This window comes from Oncorhynchus nerka, linkage group LG2 (assembly GCF_034236695.1).
Source record: "Oncorhynchus nerka isolate Pitt River linkage group LG2, Oner_Uvic_2.0, whole genome shotgun sequence".
NCBI classification, from domain to species: Eukaryota; Metazoa; Chordata; class Actinopteri; order Salmoniformes; family Salmonidae; genus Oncorhynchus; species Oncorhynchus nerka.
In genome coordinates, this window is record NC_088397.1 from 45,275,582 (window position 1) to 45,290,140 (window position 14,559).

Sequence of the window (14,559 nt, forward strand, 5' to 3'; positions counted from 1 at the left end):
CTACTTTGTTGGAAGCCCTCAGTGGCAATGTTCATGCCAACATGGATTTCATCCATCTAGAGTCCTCTATCTAACTCCATTAGACTGACTCAATAGCCAGGTTTTGACCGGCAAACCCTGGCCCCTAATTGCAATGAGGTGCACCTGGAGACAAATAGATACACCTGGGTAAATTAAGACATGTCACATAACATAAATACCAGGTGTATTGGATCTTGTTATCATCAGTTGCATTTTCTCTGTTAGTACCACTCCTGTACCTGGCATCATGCGCATGTTGAGACTGACGGTGGTCACATGTGAGTATACAAAAACTGTATCTGATGCAGATTAGAATTTAAATATATATGACAATGTTTGTGAGTTAAAAAAAAGTACATGTAATATGATTTGAGGGGCATTCAGTTCCTTTTGGGCAAAAAAGTATTCAAAGCATGGAATATGAAACCAAATGCTGAACTTGACTATAATACACTTAGTATAACTGAAATGCTTGAGTATAGAGACCAATGCTGAGTTGTAGCTTCATGGGCATATGATGTTGAATGTTGCTGAACTAGCTGTGTGTTGTTGTTTCAGTGCTGGCTACAGCTTGCTGCACACTAACAGATGGAGGTACTGTATGTAATAATGATGATACTACTTAACCAAGCTAATGTGAGTGGTGTGTAACTCCTGTTTATTTGTCCTGGCAGCAATCAGCATCACGTGTGAAGGCTCTGATGCTTTACTGCAATGTGGTAAGCTAGTCCACACTGCTGAACAGTATACTCACCGACCACCTATGATCGTTTATACTGTAGATTAGCGTCACTAGCCCACAACATAGAGACCCATACTTGGCTCTCCTTCGTGCCTCACTGTTCTCCATCTCCCTCAGATGGAGGTAAGATCCATATCAAGCGTGCGAACTACGGTCGTCGTCAACACGATGTTTGTTCTATTGGGCGCCCTGATAACCAACTCACCGACACCAACTGCCTCAGCCAATCCTCCACCAGCAAGATGGCAGAAAGGTACTAGAACCTGTAACTCCTTGGCTGTAGTGTAAACAACCACCAGCAAGATGGCAGAAATGTGCTGGAACTTGTTGTGTTTACTTGTATGAACTCATAACCTCAACCTGTCTTTGAAACACACAGATGCGGTGGGAAGAGCGAGTGTATTGTCCCTGCATCCAATTTTGTTTTTGGAGACCCCTGTGTCGGGACTTATAAGTACCTGGACACCAAATACTCCTGTGTCCAACAGCAAGAAACAAGTCAGTCTCTGAATGTGTGCTAATAATATTTAGTGGTGGGCATCCATATTTGGATTGGCATGTTGGGACATTGTTTAATTCTCCTACCCACTTAATCTTGTAAAAAAGTAAGCTCAGCTGATTGCTAGAAAAGGAATATAATGAGTTGGTTCCCCTATGATACCAGCTTGTTAACTTTTGTTTCTCCAAGTGTAAACCACACTCGCCTGGTAACTAACCCTAGCAAGCTGTGGATATGCAACTTGTTTAGTTTGAGTAGCCTATAGGGAGGTCAGAGACCTGGCAGTGTGGTGCCAAAGGAACTGGTAGTGGACTACAGGAAACGGAGGGCTGAGCCCTCCCCTGCCAGGAGGCTAAAAGGATTGGTATCAGCCCTCTGATTCTGGTTTACCACTGAATATGTTTCAGTGAACGGTAACTAGCTAGCGCAACTCTCTCAGTTTTGTAGGGTTTATAGCCAATCTGACAGCTGGCACAAACTGCGTAGAAATACAGATTAGGTGTAACGGGTCGACTTCACCAGTGTGCTTAAAATTTTAGCATTTCGAGAACTGCTCATAAGGACGTGAAACTACAAGGTATGACTCGCCTAACGTTTTGTACTTTTGTTCATGCTAACGAGTTTATAATGACTTTTAAAAAATGCACCTGAAATCAACATTCCCTGTTAGTGCCCATCACTAACACTTCACCAGGCTAATGCATGTCTTAATCGTGTCTGGCCAGTGGTGTAACTCCTGTGTTTTCTTTGCAGTAAGCAGCATCATATGTGAAGGCTCTGATTCTCAACTACTATGTGGTAAGCTGGTCAACACTACCGTGCAGTTTAATCATGTGGTGACGTGTATATTAGTCACTATCCCACACAAACACCCAGGTTTGTCCTTTCTCTTCCTCAGATCGAGGTGAGATCCGTATTCAGCGTGCCAACTATGGTCGTCGTCAACACGATGTGTGTTCCATTGGGCGCCCACATCAACAACTCAAAAACACCAACTGCCTCAGCCAATCCACCACCAGCAAAATGGCAGAAAGGTACTGAAACCTTCAGTGTGCATTTAGCTGTTGGAAGGCATTGGCTGTGGTGTTAACCTCTCCCCGTTGACACACAGGTGTGATGGAAAGCGCCAGTGTATCGTCAAGGTATCCAACTCTGTGTTCGGTGACCCCTGTGTCGGAACCTATAAGTACTTGGATGTGGCTTACACCTGTGACTGAATGTAAGTTTTGTATATGTGCACATGACTGGGAACTAGAATTTGTATTTTATTTGACCTTTATCTAACTAGACAAGTCTGTTAAGAACAAATTCCTATTTTCAATGACAACCCACTGTTCAGGGGCAGAACGACAGATTGGTACATTGTCACTTTGTACTTGCAACCTTTCTGTTACTAGGCCAACTCTCTAACCACTAGGCTACCCTGCTGACGATTTGTCTTGCAGGATATCTTCCTGGGGAGCCTGGAGATGTGCAAGGCTTCTGGGATATCTTCATCAGGTTGTGCTGTTTTCCTCCAACCTTCAAATCAACTTCAATGACCACTGTAAACCTGTGTAGATGGTGCTGAAGCATTTCTTAAACAATTTCTGAACTGTGGTTGTTGGTCTGCATTAAATGAAGCGACAGGAAGACAATACTAGTTGCCTCTTGTACATTAATAAATGTCACACCAATATTACTTAACATGTGTCCTTTATTCTCTCTTACAAGCTTTTCACCGGACTCATTTGTACCTGGGGCTAACGTGCCTTTGTTTTGATGTCTGTAATCTGTGCCCACCGTTAGGCAGTGGTAGGCAAGTTAAATACTCATTGTGATCACTTTCCTGACCACCTCAGGCGGTATGATCTGGCTGGTCAAACTATTTTTAAATCGATTGTACCCGAGTCTCAACTCACTGACAGGTAGTACTTATGACATCAGCTGCCTTAATGGTTCTAATTTGTATGCATCGCCAGCTAATCTGGTCACAAAGCAGGATGGGGAAGAGTATTTTATACAATGTGTAGTCCCTACAAACCTTGATCGTTAAGTGGTTGGCTCCTGATTCAGATTCCAAGAACACAGGATGAGATGTTACTATCCTTTGTGCAAGCACTTCCAAGAGTTCATGAACAGTGAGCCTGGTGAAATTTGGGGAGCGCATCGTCAGTGTACCTTTGGTTCCTAGGGTGTTTTGGCCTTTCACACTCTACACCCTCTCCAACGGCGGCCAGCGACAAGGTGATCAATCCTATGCTTGCGTCCCATTCCAAATTAGTCATAGGAGTTGCCTTGTTAGCCAACATCCCATGGGTCTATGCATGGCAGGGGCGTCCTCCTCCCTGAGTAAAGCATTGTTGACCGCATACCTCCTGGCCCTCTCACTTCGGGGCCCAGCTGGGTCTTTCATGCAGAGCCACTGACTGCTGCCTTCGGCCGCCTCCGATACAGCTTTGATTGCCGAGCTCTGGCCCTTAACTCCCAGGTCTCTAAGTAGTCTGGTTGTAGCTGTTGCCACACAACCTCTGCAGCCCACCTCCACTGGTCGGACTTCTGTGTTCCAGCCATGATGCTGTGCTTTGGCAGCTAGATCGGCATAGTGCAGATGTTTTCGCTCATAAGCTTCGGGTACTGTGAGCTCAATGAAGACCTTGTGCGAACGGGACCAGAGCACCATGTCAGGTCTTAGGGTGGTGGTTACGCTCTCCGGACAAAGGTCGTCCGTAAGGGGTGTAATGCTGCTGGGGGTGGTAGGGAGTTAGCGGCAGCTCGCTTGTCCTCCAGGGGAGCGGACGCAAGGTTTTTAAGGACTTGGTTGTAACGCCAAGTGTAGCGTCCTTGGGTGAGGCTTGTTTTACACCCTGTGAGAATGTGCCTGAGGTTGGCTGGCATGGAACAGAGGGCACAGTCCAGATCTTCACCATACCATTGACGCTTAACTGGTGTTGGAAGGCTGTCATATGTTGCGCTGATGGAAAAGCTCAACTGCCTCACTTCCATGGCCCACAGATCCTTCCAGCTGATCTTCCACTTCTCCACACTGTCCCATCGAGTCCACTGTCCCTGTTTGGCAAGAGAGACTGCCTTGGCCCACCTTGCAGCCTCCTGATGGCCCACTACCATCTTCCGCCGCTCTGGTGCAGTGGCCTTACTCCAAGCAGCACGGCTAGTTAGCCCAAGGCCTCTCCCTTCCTGAGCATGTCTGAGGGCTGCGGTTGCCTCCTGGACTGATTTTCCTGGCCTCCATTTGCGCCCAGTTGCCAAGGTCGGCACGTTGTTGCTCACCGCTGGGTATCGAGATTCATTCAGTGTCATCTGGAACCAGGTTTTTGCACACTTGAATTCCTCTGATAGACTGCTGAGGGGCAGCTTGAGGACACCATCTCCATAGAGGCCTATGGTGGTAAGGCATCAAGTCACTTTAAGTAGCCTGTGATGCCTCTTTCCATCTTCTCCACTGTTGAGATTGGAACCTCATACACTGCTAGGGGCCACAACACCCGTTGTAGGAGACCAAACTGCAGACACCAGGCCTTTAACTTTCCAGGTAGCTGGGTGTTGTCGATGGACTAGGCTACTACTGATGTCTTTGCACAGCTGTTGCACCTGGTCTTTGTCCTTCAGGCTTGCATCATACCAGATTCCAAGGCTTTTTACCGGCTGTTCAGACACTTGGGAGTACAGAGAGTACTCCCTTCACAATCGAGATGCTGCGTGACTTGGATGGTTTAATCTTCATACGGTCCCAGCTGATGTTCTCGAGTTTTCTGAGCATTCTCCTGGTGCATGGGACTGGTGGTCAATGTTGTAATGTCGTCCATGTAGGCTCTGAGTGGAGGGAGGCGGAAACTAGAGTCGACTCGCTGTCCACCAGCAACCCATTTTGAGGATCTGATAACCTCCAAACAATAAGGGGATTTGCTGAACTTGTTGTACTGGAAAAATTAAATTCTAAATTATTTTGTCTAAATTAAACATACATTGTCACCCAGTGAACTTTGATACCATGTCCAATATCCCAATCCACATGAACATTCTGTAAGAACTATGTGAAGGCCAATTAGATGATGATCCGATCGCATTCGGTCTCCTATTGTCCATTGGTTTGATATGGGATGAGCAGAGCAATACGACAGTCCCACAGGCCATATTAATGATGGCATAATATAAATAAAAAATGAACTATGTGGATCACGCCGCCATTTCATGATATTCTGGTTCGCCTAATTTCAGTTTGACAAAAGTATAGTGTCGCATCATTGTACCAACCAAACTGCAGTGAAATATATTTTCAGACCAAACATACTATTTTCAGCTGTTGGACACTGGTGTACAAAAATGTAACTCAGCATTGAAATAGCGCACTACTGATCTACCACTTAGACTTGATTTCAATGAGGGACAGATCAATTTTGGTGCATTCCCGAAATATGTGGGACAGTGCCAGAGATACGTTTGAGGAGATGGGGAAACTCCTTGGCATCGTATTAATGCCCATTTTGTATGTTGCCCATACATTGTCAATGGGCTGCGCAGTGCATTCTGGAACAAGGAGAGCTCTTCAAGGAGTGAATGGGAATAAATTGGGCGCTAGCTCAAAACCCAACTTTAGCATGAATTCCGTGAACATGTGCAAAATTAGAACTGTAATCTGAGATGTTTGATAATATCGAATTGCTCTGGAATAGTGACTTTTGAGGAAAATAGGCAGGTTTCTCTACTTTGAGAAGGCATTGCGTGAGGATTAGCTTAGCAACCGTGTGACGCTTGACAACGTGAATGTGATTCGTCAAAAGTTTGTGGGGCGTTTTATGTTTCTCCATTCATTGGCCAATGGGAGTTCATCTCCTACTGTTCTCTAAAAATCAAAAGCAGCCTTAGCAGGTTTTTCACAATATATCACCAACATGTATCCTGCTTCACAAGAGGATCCAGCCTGCTTGACCATGCACAAGCAAAACATCCGTGATAACTACAAAGTCATCCCCGCCCCCGCTCCGGCCAATCGTATCACGTCTCTGTTCCTAATCTCCGCCTACAATCAGCAACTTAAGAGGGAGCCAGCAATACAGAGAATAGTGAAGAACTGGACATCGGAGGCAGATTTAATACTGCAGGACTGTTTTGAGAATTCTGATTGGAATATGTTCAAAGATTCATCCACAGTGGCCTCCCGAGTGGCGCAGCGGTCTAAGGCACTGCATCTCAGTGCTAGAGACGTTACAACAGACCCGGGATCAGCCGGTGGGGCTTTACTTGACCCAAGTCACCGGTTGAATGGCGTTTCCTCCGACACATTGATACATCTGGCTTCCAGGTTAAGCTGGCGGGAGTTAATGAGCGAGGTTAGGCGGGTCATGTTTCGGGGGATGCATGAATCAACCTTCACCTCTCACTAGCACGTTGGGGAGTTGCAGCGATTAGACAAGTTCAAACTTGGGGAGAAAAAGGGGATTAAAAAAAGACAGTCCACCCAGGACTCATTCATCAACATTGAAGAACCTACATCATCAATCACAGTCTTCATTAGGAAATGTGTTGATGACGATGTGCCCACAATAAAAATCCGTACAGGTCTTAACCAAAAATCCTGGATTAACGGAGATATTCCATACTGCATCATTCGATGTCAGAAGAACGAACATGATGACCTGGTGGTGTGCAATGCCTAGCAGGTACGAGCTCCAAAATAAATTTAGGATGCAAAATTAGGATGCAAAAGACAAGACTGAAACTTGATATTCGACAACTCAAACTTGCGTTGCATGGCAAGGACTTCAGACTATCACAGACTGAAAAAGGCAATCCTGCTGTGTGATGCCCACCAAAGCCTCCCTCTCAGACGAGCTTAACTCATTCTATGTTCGCCGAGGTAGACAATACCAAGTCATCAAGGAGAACTCTTGCTGCTCTGAATGACCAGGTGCTTCCACTCTCCGAGGCAGACGTGGAAAACTCTCAAGAGAAGGTACTCACAAAGCCGTCGGCCAAGATAGAATCTTTGGCCGCATGCTCAGAGTGTGTGCTGACCAGATGGCGGGCATCTTCTCGGACATCTTCAACCTGTACCTGTCCTTGGCTGCAGTCTCCACCTGCTTTAAGGAGACACTGACTCAAAACAGGTGACCCCCAAGGGTGTGTCCTCAGTCCCTGTTCACCCATGACTGCGTGGCTTTGCACAACTCCACTGTTGTAGGCCTGATAACCAACAACGACGAGTCAGTAGGTATGTAGGGAGCAGGTATGTTGTCACGTAGAGTAGGCCAGAAGGCTAAACTGGATAACCTAACCTCTATCAAAATAAAAAGATGGCGGAGCCGCAAAGTTCTTCTGTGCAAAGGTGTTTATTTACAAGTGATTCCGGAACAAAAAACAACAGTACTGCCATCAACGTTTACCTTATGGGACAGCTTAAAAACAATGCTGCCCCATCCACAGCTCAATCCAAAAATTGCCCTTTCCCTAACTGAAAGAGAGGCTCCTTTTGTAGGGCTAGCCCCTGCCCTCAGAACAATTAACCCTAATTAATTAATCAATTAACAATACAAACCTACATTTTCCATGAACTAAACATACTAAAGGATATACATTGCAACACGGTTTTAAACAATATCACAACATAACATTTACAACATTACATCACTACTGACAATATCTTTCAATATGCCCATATGCATTAATGAGCCATTTGGGACAGGCACTATAAAGCCAACCCAATTCCCTTAGCTCGGGTCCTTTTCCAGCATACCCGGAAGCTACAGAGATGGAGAGAGAGGAACAGAACAAACAAACAATGCGCTCATCCACAACATTGATAAGTATAATAATTATTGTATCTCTCAAATATGAACATTGACAAGTGTGAAATGCATGCACCAAGACAGAAGTTAATTTGTGTGTCGACCCACATTGTTAACTTATGGTATAATGGCGCAGGGAGGAGTGATGAATATGTGTGTGCGTTAAAGAACCAAATGCTGCCCGCGGCCAGTGACGGACTTCTACGTCACATATGTGAACTGGCATTGTGGTGTCATGACAACCTTTAACTCAACGTCAGCAAAACAAAGGATTTGATTGTTGACTTCTGAAAGCAGAGGAGGGAACATACCCCAATCCACATCAACGGGACTGCAGTAGAGAGAGTCACAAGTTTTAAGTTTCTCAGCGACCACTTCACTGCGGACTCGTCATGGACCAGCATGACAACAGCATCTCTACTAGGTGGCTGAAGAAATTTGGCATGCTGCCTCCTCTCTAAATACTACTACTGCACCATTGAGAGCGTCCTGAGCGGATGCATCATGGCCTGGTATGGCAATATCGCCGTCCACAACTGCAAGGCACTCCAGCGGGTTGTGACGATGGCCCAGTACATCACTGGGACCGTGCCCTCACCCATCCAGGACATTTGCCTGAGGAAGGCACACAGCATTATCAAGGACCCCACACAAATCAACCACAAACTCTTCTCTCCCTTATCGTCGGGCAGACCGTATTGGTGTATGCAATCTGATTCCAACTGACTTAGAGAAAGTTTCTTTCTACAATCCATCAGACTGTTGACTACAGATATTTTGCAGATGTTATTGCAGGTGCAGCAAAATGTGCATGTTACAAGCTTTAGTTAAAATGCAGTGATTGGTTAAAGAAGGATGTTTAAGCCTTGAGACAATTGAGACCTGGATGGAGTCCATGCCCCAAAGCAGTGTGGCTGGTCTGAAGGCAAAGGGGGGGTGCAACTCTATATTAGGAAGGTGATACTAATGTTTGGTATATACTCAGCCTAATGGTGTGTATGGAAAACCTAGGAATATAAAATACATTTTCAGCCTTTACCAGAATAAAGTATATACATACAGTGCCAAGAAATTGTATGTGAACCCTTTGGAATTGCCTGGACTTCTGAATAAATTGGCCATAAAATTTGATCTGATCTTCGTCTAAGCCACAACAATAAACACACACAGTCTCCTTAAACTAATAACACAAACAATTATGTCTTTATTGAACACACTGTGTAAACATTCACAGTGCATGGTGGGAAAAGTATGTGAACCCCTGGATTTAATAACTGGTTGACGTTTCTTTTGCAGCAATAACCTCAACCAAGCGTTTTCTGTAGAGTCGGATCAGACCTGCACAACGGTTCAGGAGGAATTTTGGACCATTCATCTTTACAAAACTGTTTCAGTTCAGCAATATTCTTGGGATGTCTGGTGTGAACTGCTCTCTTGAGGTCATGTCACAGCATTTCAATTTCAATATATTTGAAAAAACAAAAGCTTACCTTGGAGTTGGAAGAGTTCCAGTGTTGTTTTGGAAATTCATTGCCAGCTAGCTAACATAGCATCCTCTACGCTTAGTTGCATTTGCAAGCTAAATCAGACTGGAAGTGAAAAAAATAATCTCCATCTCTCTCTCTTTCTCTCTCGGATCTCTTTCATTTTGGAATAAATTAATATCTTCAAAACTGTTCAACCACTGTATTTCTCTCTCTTTGAGTCAACTACTCACCACATTGTATGCACTGCAGTACTAGCTAGCTGTAGCTTATAATTTCAGTACTAGACACCTTCTCAGATGCTTTGTTTGGATGGACAACATGTCAGTTCATGCTGCAAGAGATCTGTGATAGGTTGGAGGACGTCCTCCGGAAGTTGTCATAATTACTGTGTAAGTCTATGGAAGGGGTGAGAACGATGAGCCTCCTAGGTTTTGTATTGAAGTCAACGTACCCAGAGGAGGACGAAAGCTTGCTGTCCTCAGGATACACCATGGTGCTACTGTAGACCCACATTGCAAAACAGTGTGTTTTAATCAATTATTTGGTGATATGATTATATTTAGTATAGTTTTATCTAAAAAGAATAACTTTTGAATGTTTTACAATTACATTTTTTAATGAAATTCCCTGAGGAGGATGGTCCTCCCCTTCCTCCTCCTGAAAAGACTCCACTGCTTGGTACATATGGCAGCAGCCTCTAAGGTGCACGGAAGAGTACAGGGTGATGGCCGGCTAGTAACAGTGACTGAGGTTCAGGGCAGGGTACTGGAAATTTTCAATATCTCCCTATCCTAGTCTGTTGCCCCCAATTGCTTCATTATATCCACAATTGTTCCTGTACCTAAGAAAGCGAAGGTAACTGACCTAAATGGCTACTGCCACGTAGCACTTGGTTCTGTCATCATGAAGTACTTTGAAAAGCTAGTTAAGGATCATATCTAATCTGCCTTACCTGACACTTTAGACCAGGGTTCTACAATTCTGATCCTGGAGCGCTACTGTCCTGTAGGTTTTCACTCCAACTATAATCTAGCGTACATGATTCTAAAACTTATCTGCTTGATAAGCTGAATCAGGTTAGTTACAACTGGGGTTGGATTGAAAACCTACAGGATGGTAGCTCTCCATGAACAAGTGTTTGACAGCCTTGCCCTAGACTCACTACAATTTGCATATTGCCCCAACAGATGACAAATTCGGCATCGCACTGCACACTGCCCTACCCCATCTGGATAAGAGGAATACCTATGTAAGAATAGTGTTCAGCGGCTACAGATCAGCATTCAACACCATTGTGCCCTCTAATCTCATCATCATTTTTTACATTTCAATTTTTTAAATATCTTTTTTAGAATTTTACCCCTTTTTCTCCCCAATTTCGGCTCGGGCTCGGGAGAGACGAAGGTTGAAAGTCATGCATCCTCCCATACACAACCCAACCAAGCCGCACTGCTTCTTAACACAGCGCGCATCCAACCCGGAAGCCAGCCGCCAATGTGTCGGAGCAAACATCGTGCACCTGGCAACCTTGGTTAGCGCGCACTGCGCCTGGCCCGCCACAGGAGTCACTGGTGCGCGATGAGACAAGGATATCCCTCCCTAACCCGGACAACACAAGGCCAATTGTGCATCGCCCCACGGACCTCCTGGTCGCGGCCAGTTACAACAGAGCCTGGGCGCGAACCCAGAGTGTCTGGTGGCACTTAACCACTGCGCCACCCGGGAGGCCCTATTTCATCTTCATTTAACCAGGTAGGCCAGTTGAGATCAAGTTCTCATTTACAACTGCGACATGGCCAAGAAAAAGCAAAGCAGTGCGACAGAAACAACAGCACAGAGTTACACAAGGAATAAACAAACATGTTTACTTTATCCTATCCAAGGAATACCTAGGATAGGATAAAGTAATCCCTCTCACCCCCCACCCCCATCCCTCTCACCCCCCTTAAAAGATTTAGATGCACTACTGTTCCACTGGATGTCATAAGGTGAATGCACCAATTTGTAAGTCGCTCTGGATAAGAGCGTCTGCTAAATGACTTAAATGTAAATGCTGTAAATAATACAATAGAAAATACATTGTGTGCAAATGAGGTAGGATAAGGGAGGTAAGGCAATAAATAGGCCATTGTGGCAAAATAATGACAATATAGCAATTAAACACTGGAGTGATAGATGTGCAGAAGATGAGTGTGCAAGTAGAGATACTGGGGTGCAAAGGAACAAAATAAATCAAATAAATAACAGTATGGGGGATGAGGCAGTTGGATGGGCTATTTACAGATAGTCTATGTACAGGTTCAGTGATAGGTGCGCTGCTCTGACAGCTTGTGCTTAAAGTTAGTGAGGGAGATATGAGTCTCCAGCTTCAGTGATTTTTGCAGGTCGTTCAAATCATTGGCAGCAGAGAACTGGAAGGAATGGCGGCCAAAGAGGAATTGGTTTTGGGGGTGACCAGTGAAATATATCTGCTGGAGTGAGTGCTACGGGTGGGTGCGGCTATGGTGACCAGTGAGCTGAGAAAGGGCGGGGCTTTACCTAGCAAAAACTTATAGATGGTGCCAGTGGGTTTGGCGACGAATATGATGCGAATTCAGGGATTGGTAGGATAGTCAGTTTAACGAGGGTATGTTTGGAAGCATGAGTGAAGGATGCTTTATTGCGAAATAGGAATCTGATTCCAGATTTCATTTTGGATTGGAGATGCTTAATGTGAGTCTGGAGGCCACAGAAGGAGAGTTGTATGGCATTGAAGCTTGTCTGGAAGTTAGCACGCTGAAGTGTTTTCGGCAGCATTTGACAGAGGGGTGAGGGGTGGTCGATTGACCACAGACCCATTACGGACGCAGGCAATGAGACAGTGATCACTGAGATCCTGGTCGAAAACAGCAGAGGTGCATTTGGAGGGCAGGTTGGTTAGGGTGATATCTATGAGGGTACCGTGTTTACGGATTTGGGGTTGTACCTGGTAGGTTTGTTGATCATTTGTATGAGATTGAGGGCATCAAGCTTAGATTGTAGGATAGCCGGGGTGCTAACCTCCCTGCGCACGGAACCCCCTAGCGGGCTGAAATTCCACAACATATGGTGATCGCTACATAAATAGTCATATTAAACATTCATGGAAATACAAGTGTCTCACATGTATCGAAAGCCTAGAATCTTGCTAATCCAATTGCGTTGTCAGATTTAAAAAAGGAATATGATGCGAAAGAATATGATGAGCATAGAGCCCCATAAAAAAAACTATTTTAACCAGCACAGGCGTAACATAATCACAAACTGCATTAAAATCAACTGGTTTGTTTGTAACACAATCAAACCTGATGGGCCATTTCGCGGGATGTAATTCACTGAAAGAAACCGATTTGAAGACAAGTCATGACATCATTGTGCACCAATGATTTGCCCGCCGTTTCGTTTATTGACTGTCTTTTAACCCATAGAATAAATTGATTGGGAAGGTGAGACAGATTGTTGTAGGATGCTTCATTTAGCGATTGTGGAGGAATATTTTTTGAACGGGAGAGGACATCGTTTTGGACTGGTAAGTTCTTATCATGCTAATGCCCTTGTTTGAAATTAATAATATAAAATATTATTGTGATTTTTTTTTCTTTTTTTCGAAGCAATATATAAACATGTAATGTCATGAAATGTGAGATGCGTGTGTGCCGCCCCACCCCAACCCACATGAAATAGCCTATTTGAGGCTGTTGAGGAGAGGGCAGGACCACATCAATGGCCAAAGTGAAATGGAGACAGTAGATACAGCTGGTCTGTTGTAATATAATAAAGACAGTAGATCTAGCTGGTCTGTCATAATATAAGAGACAGTATATGTAGCTGAAATGTCATAATATAAAAGAGACAGTAGCTCTAGCAGGTAATAATAATATATTCACCTTCAACCTTCAACTCTCTATATATATCTGTTTATTATACCTGTTGAAACAGGGCTCATATGTGAAACTATTCTAACTGAACATTTTCATTCACAGTGACACTGACTCCGAATGGGAGTCTTATCCGGTGTCCTGTGTGAATTTAAGTATGCTCTCTCTAATTCTCTCTTTCTCTCTCTCGGAGGACCTGAGCCCTAGGACCATGCGTCAGGACTACCTGGCATGATGACTCCTTGCTGTCCCCAGTCCACCTGGCATTGCCGCTGTTCCAGTTTCAACTGTTCTGCCTGCGGCAATGGAACCCTAAACTGTTCATTTTTACTCTTGAGGTGCTGTCCTGTTGCACCCCCTACAACCACTGTGATCTCCACCCAGCACAGCCAGAAGAGGACTGGCCACCCCTCATAGCCTGGTTCCTCTCTATGTTTCTTCCTAGGTTTTTGCCTTTCTAGGGAGTTTTTCCTAGCCACTGTGCTTCTACACCTGCATTGCTTGCTGTTTGGGGTTTTAGGCTGGGGCTATATAAATATATTTGATTTGATAGAGGACTGAGGGTCTTCCAAATATTGAAAGTGTGTAAATAATTACCCATGTTATTTTGTATATGTATATACACTGCTCAAAAGAATTAAGGGAACACTTAAACAACACAATGTAGCTCCAAGTCAATCACACTTCTGTGAAATCAAACTGTCCACTGAGGAAGCAACACTGATTGACAATAAATGTCACATGCTGTTGTGCAAATTGAATAGACAACAGGTGGAAATTATAGGCAATTAGCAACACACCCCCCAATAAAGGAGTGGTTCTGCAGGTGGGGACCACAGACCACTTCTCAGTTCCTATGCTTCCTGGCTGATGTTTTGGTCACTTTGAATGCTGGCGGTGCTTTCACTCTTTGTGCTCTGGACAGCTAGCGAGCTGCGGAGAGCAGGCTAGCAGATGGGCATTCAGGGGACGTCGCAACGGGGGAGCCAGTTGAAACCCCCTCGGGCGGATTACGTCAGTTGTCCAGTTGTGATGGATCGGCAGGACTCCATATGCAGACAGGCGATAGATGTCCTGGCTAAAGGTAGATGATGACCACTAGCAGTGGCAAGCTGACTAATAGCTAGTA

At 44.7% G+C, this 14,559-nt stretch overlaps 1 protein-coding gene across 2 annotated transcripts in view; it reads left to right on the forward strand.

Moving 5' to 3' along the window:
- The first annotated feature begins 204 nt into the window (after positions 1-204).
- The window catches only part of LOC115144787 (L-rhamnose-binding lectin CSL3), a 15,320-nt gene continuing 965 nt past the window's right edge, over positions 205-14,559 (forward strand). The window contains exons 1-9 of one of the 2 annotated variants that reach the window (XM_065026720.1): positions 205-299; positions 580-615; positions 696-740; positions 881-1,016; positions 1,143-1,261; positions 2,016-2,060; positions 2,161-2,296; positions 2,374-2,481; positions 2,708-2,948. In XM_065026720.1, coding sequence (XP_064882792.1) covers positions 269-299; positions 580-615; positions 696-740; positions 881-1,016; positions 1,143-1,261; positions 2,016-2,060; positions 2,161-2,296; positions 2,374-2,479 — 654 coding nt within the window. In that variant the 5' untranslated portion in view covers positions 205-268 and the 3' untranslated portion in view covers positions 2,480-2,481; positions 2,708-2,948. Of the gene's footprint in view, positions 300-579; positions 616-695; positions 741-880; positions 1,017-1,142; positions 1,262-2,015; positions 2,061-2,160; positions 2,297-2,373; positions 2,482-2,707; positions 2,949-14,559 lie in introns of those variants that run through there. The other variant, XM_065026722.1, reaches the window with a different exon arrangement.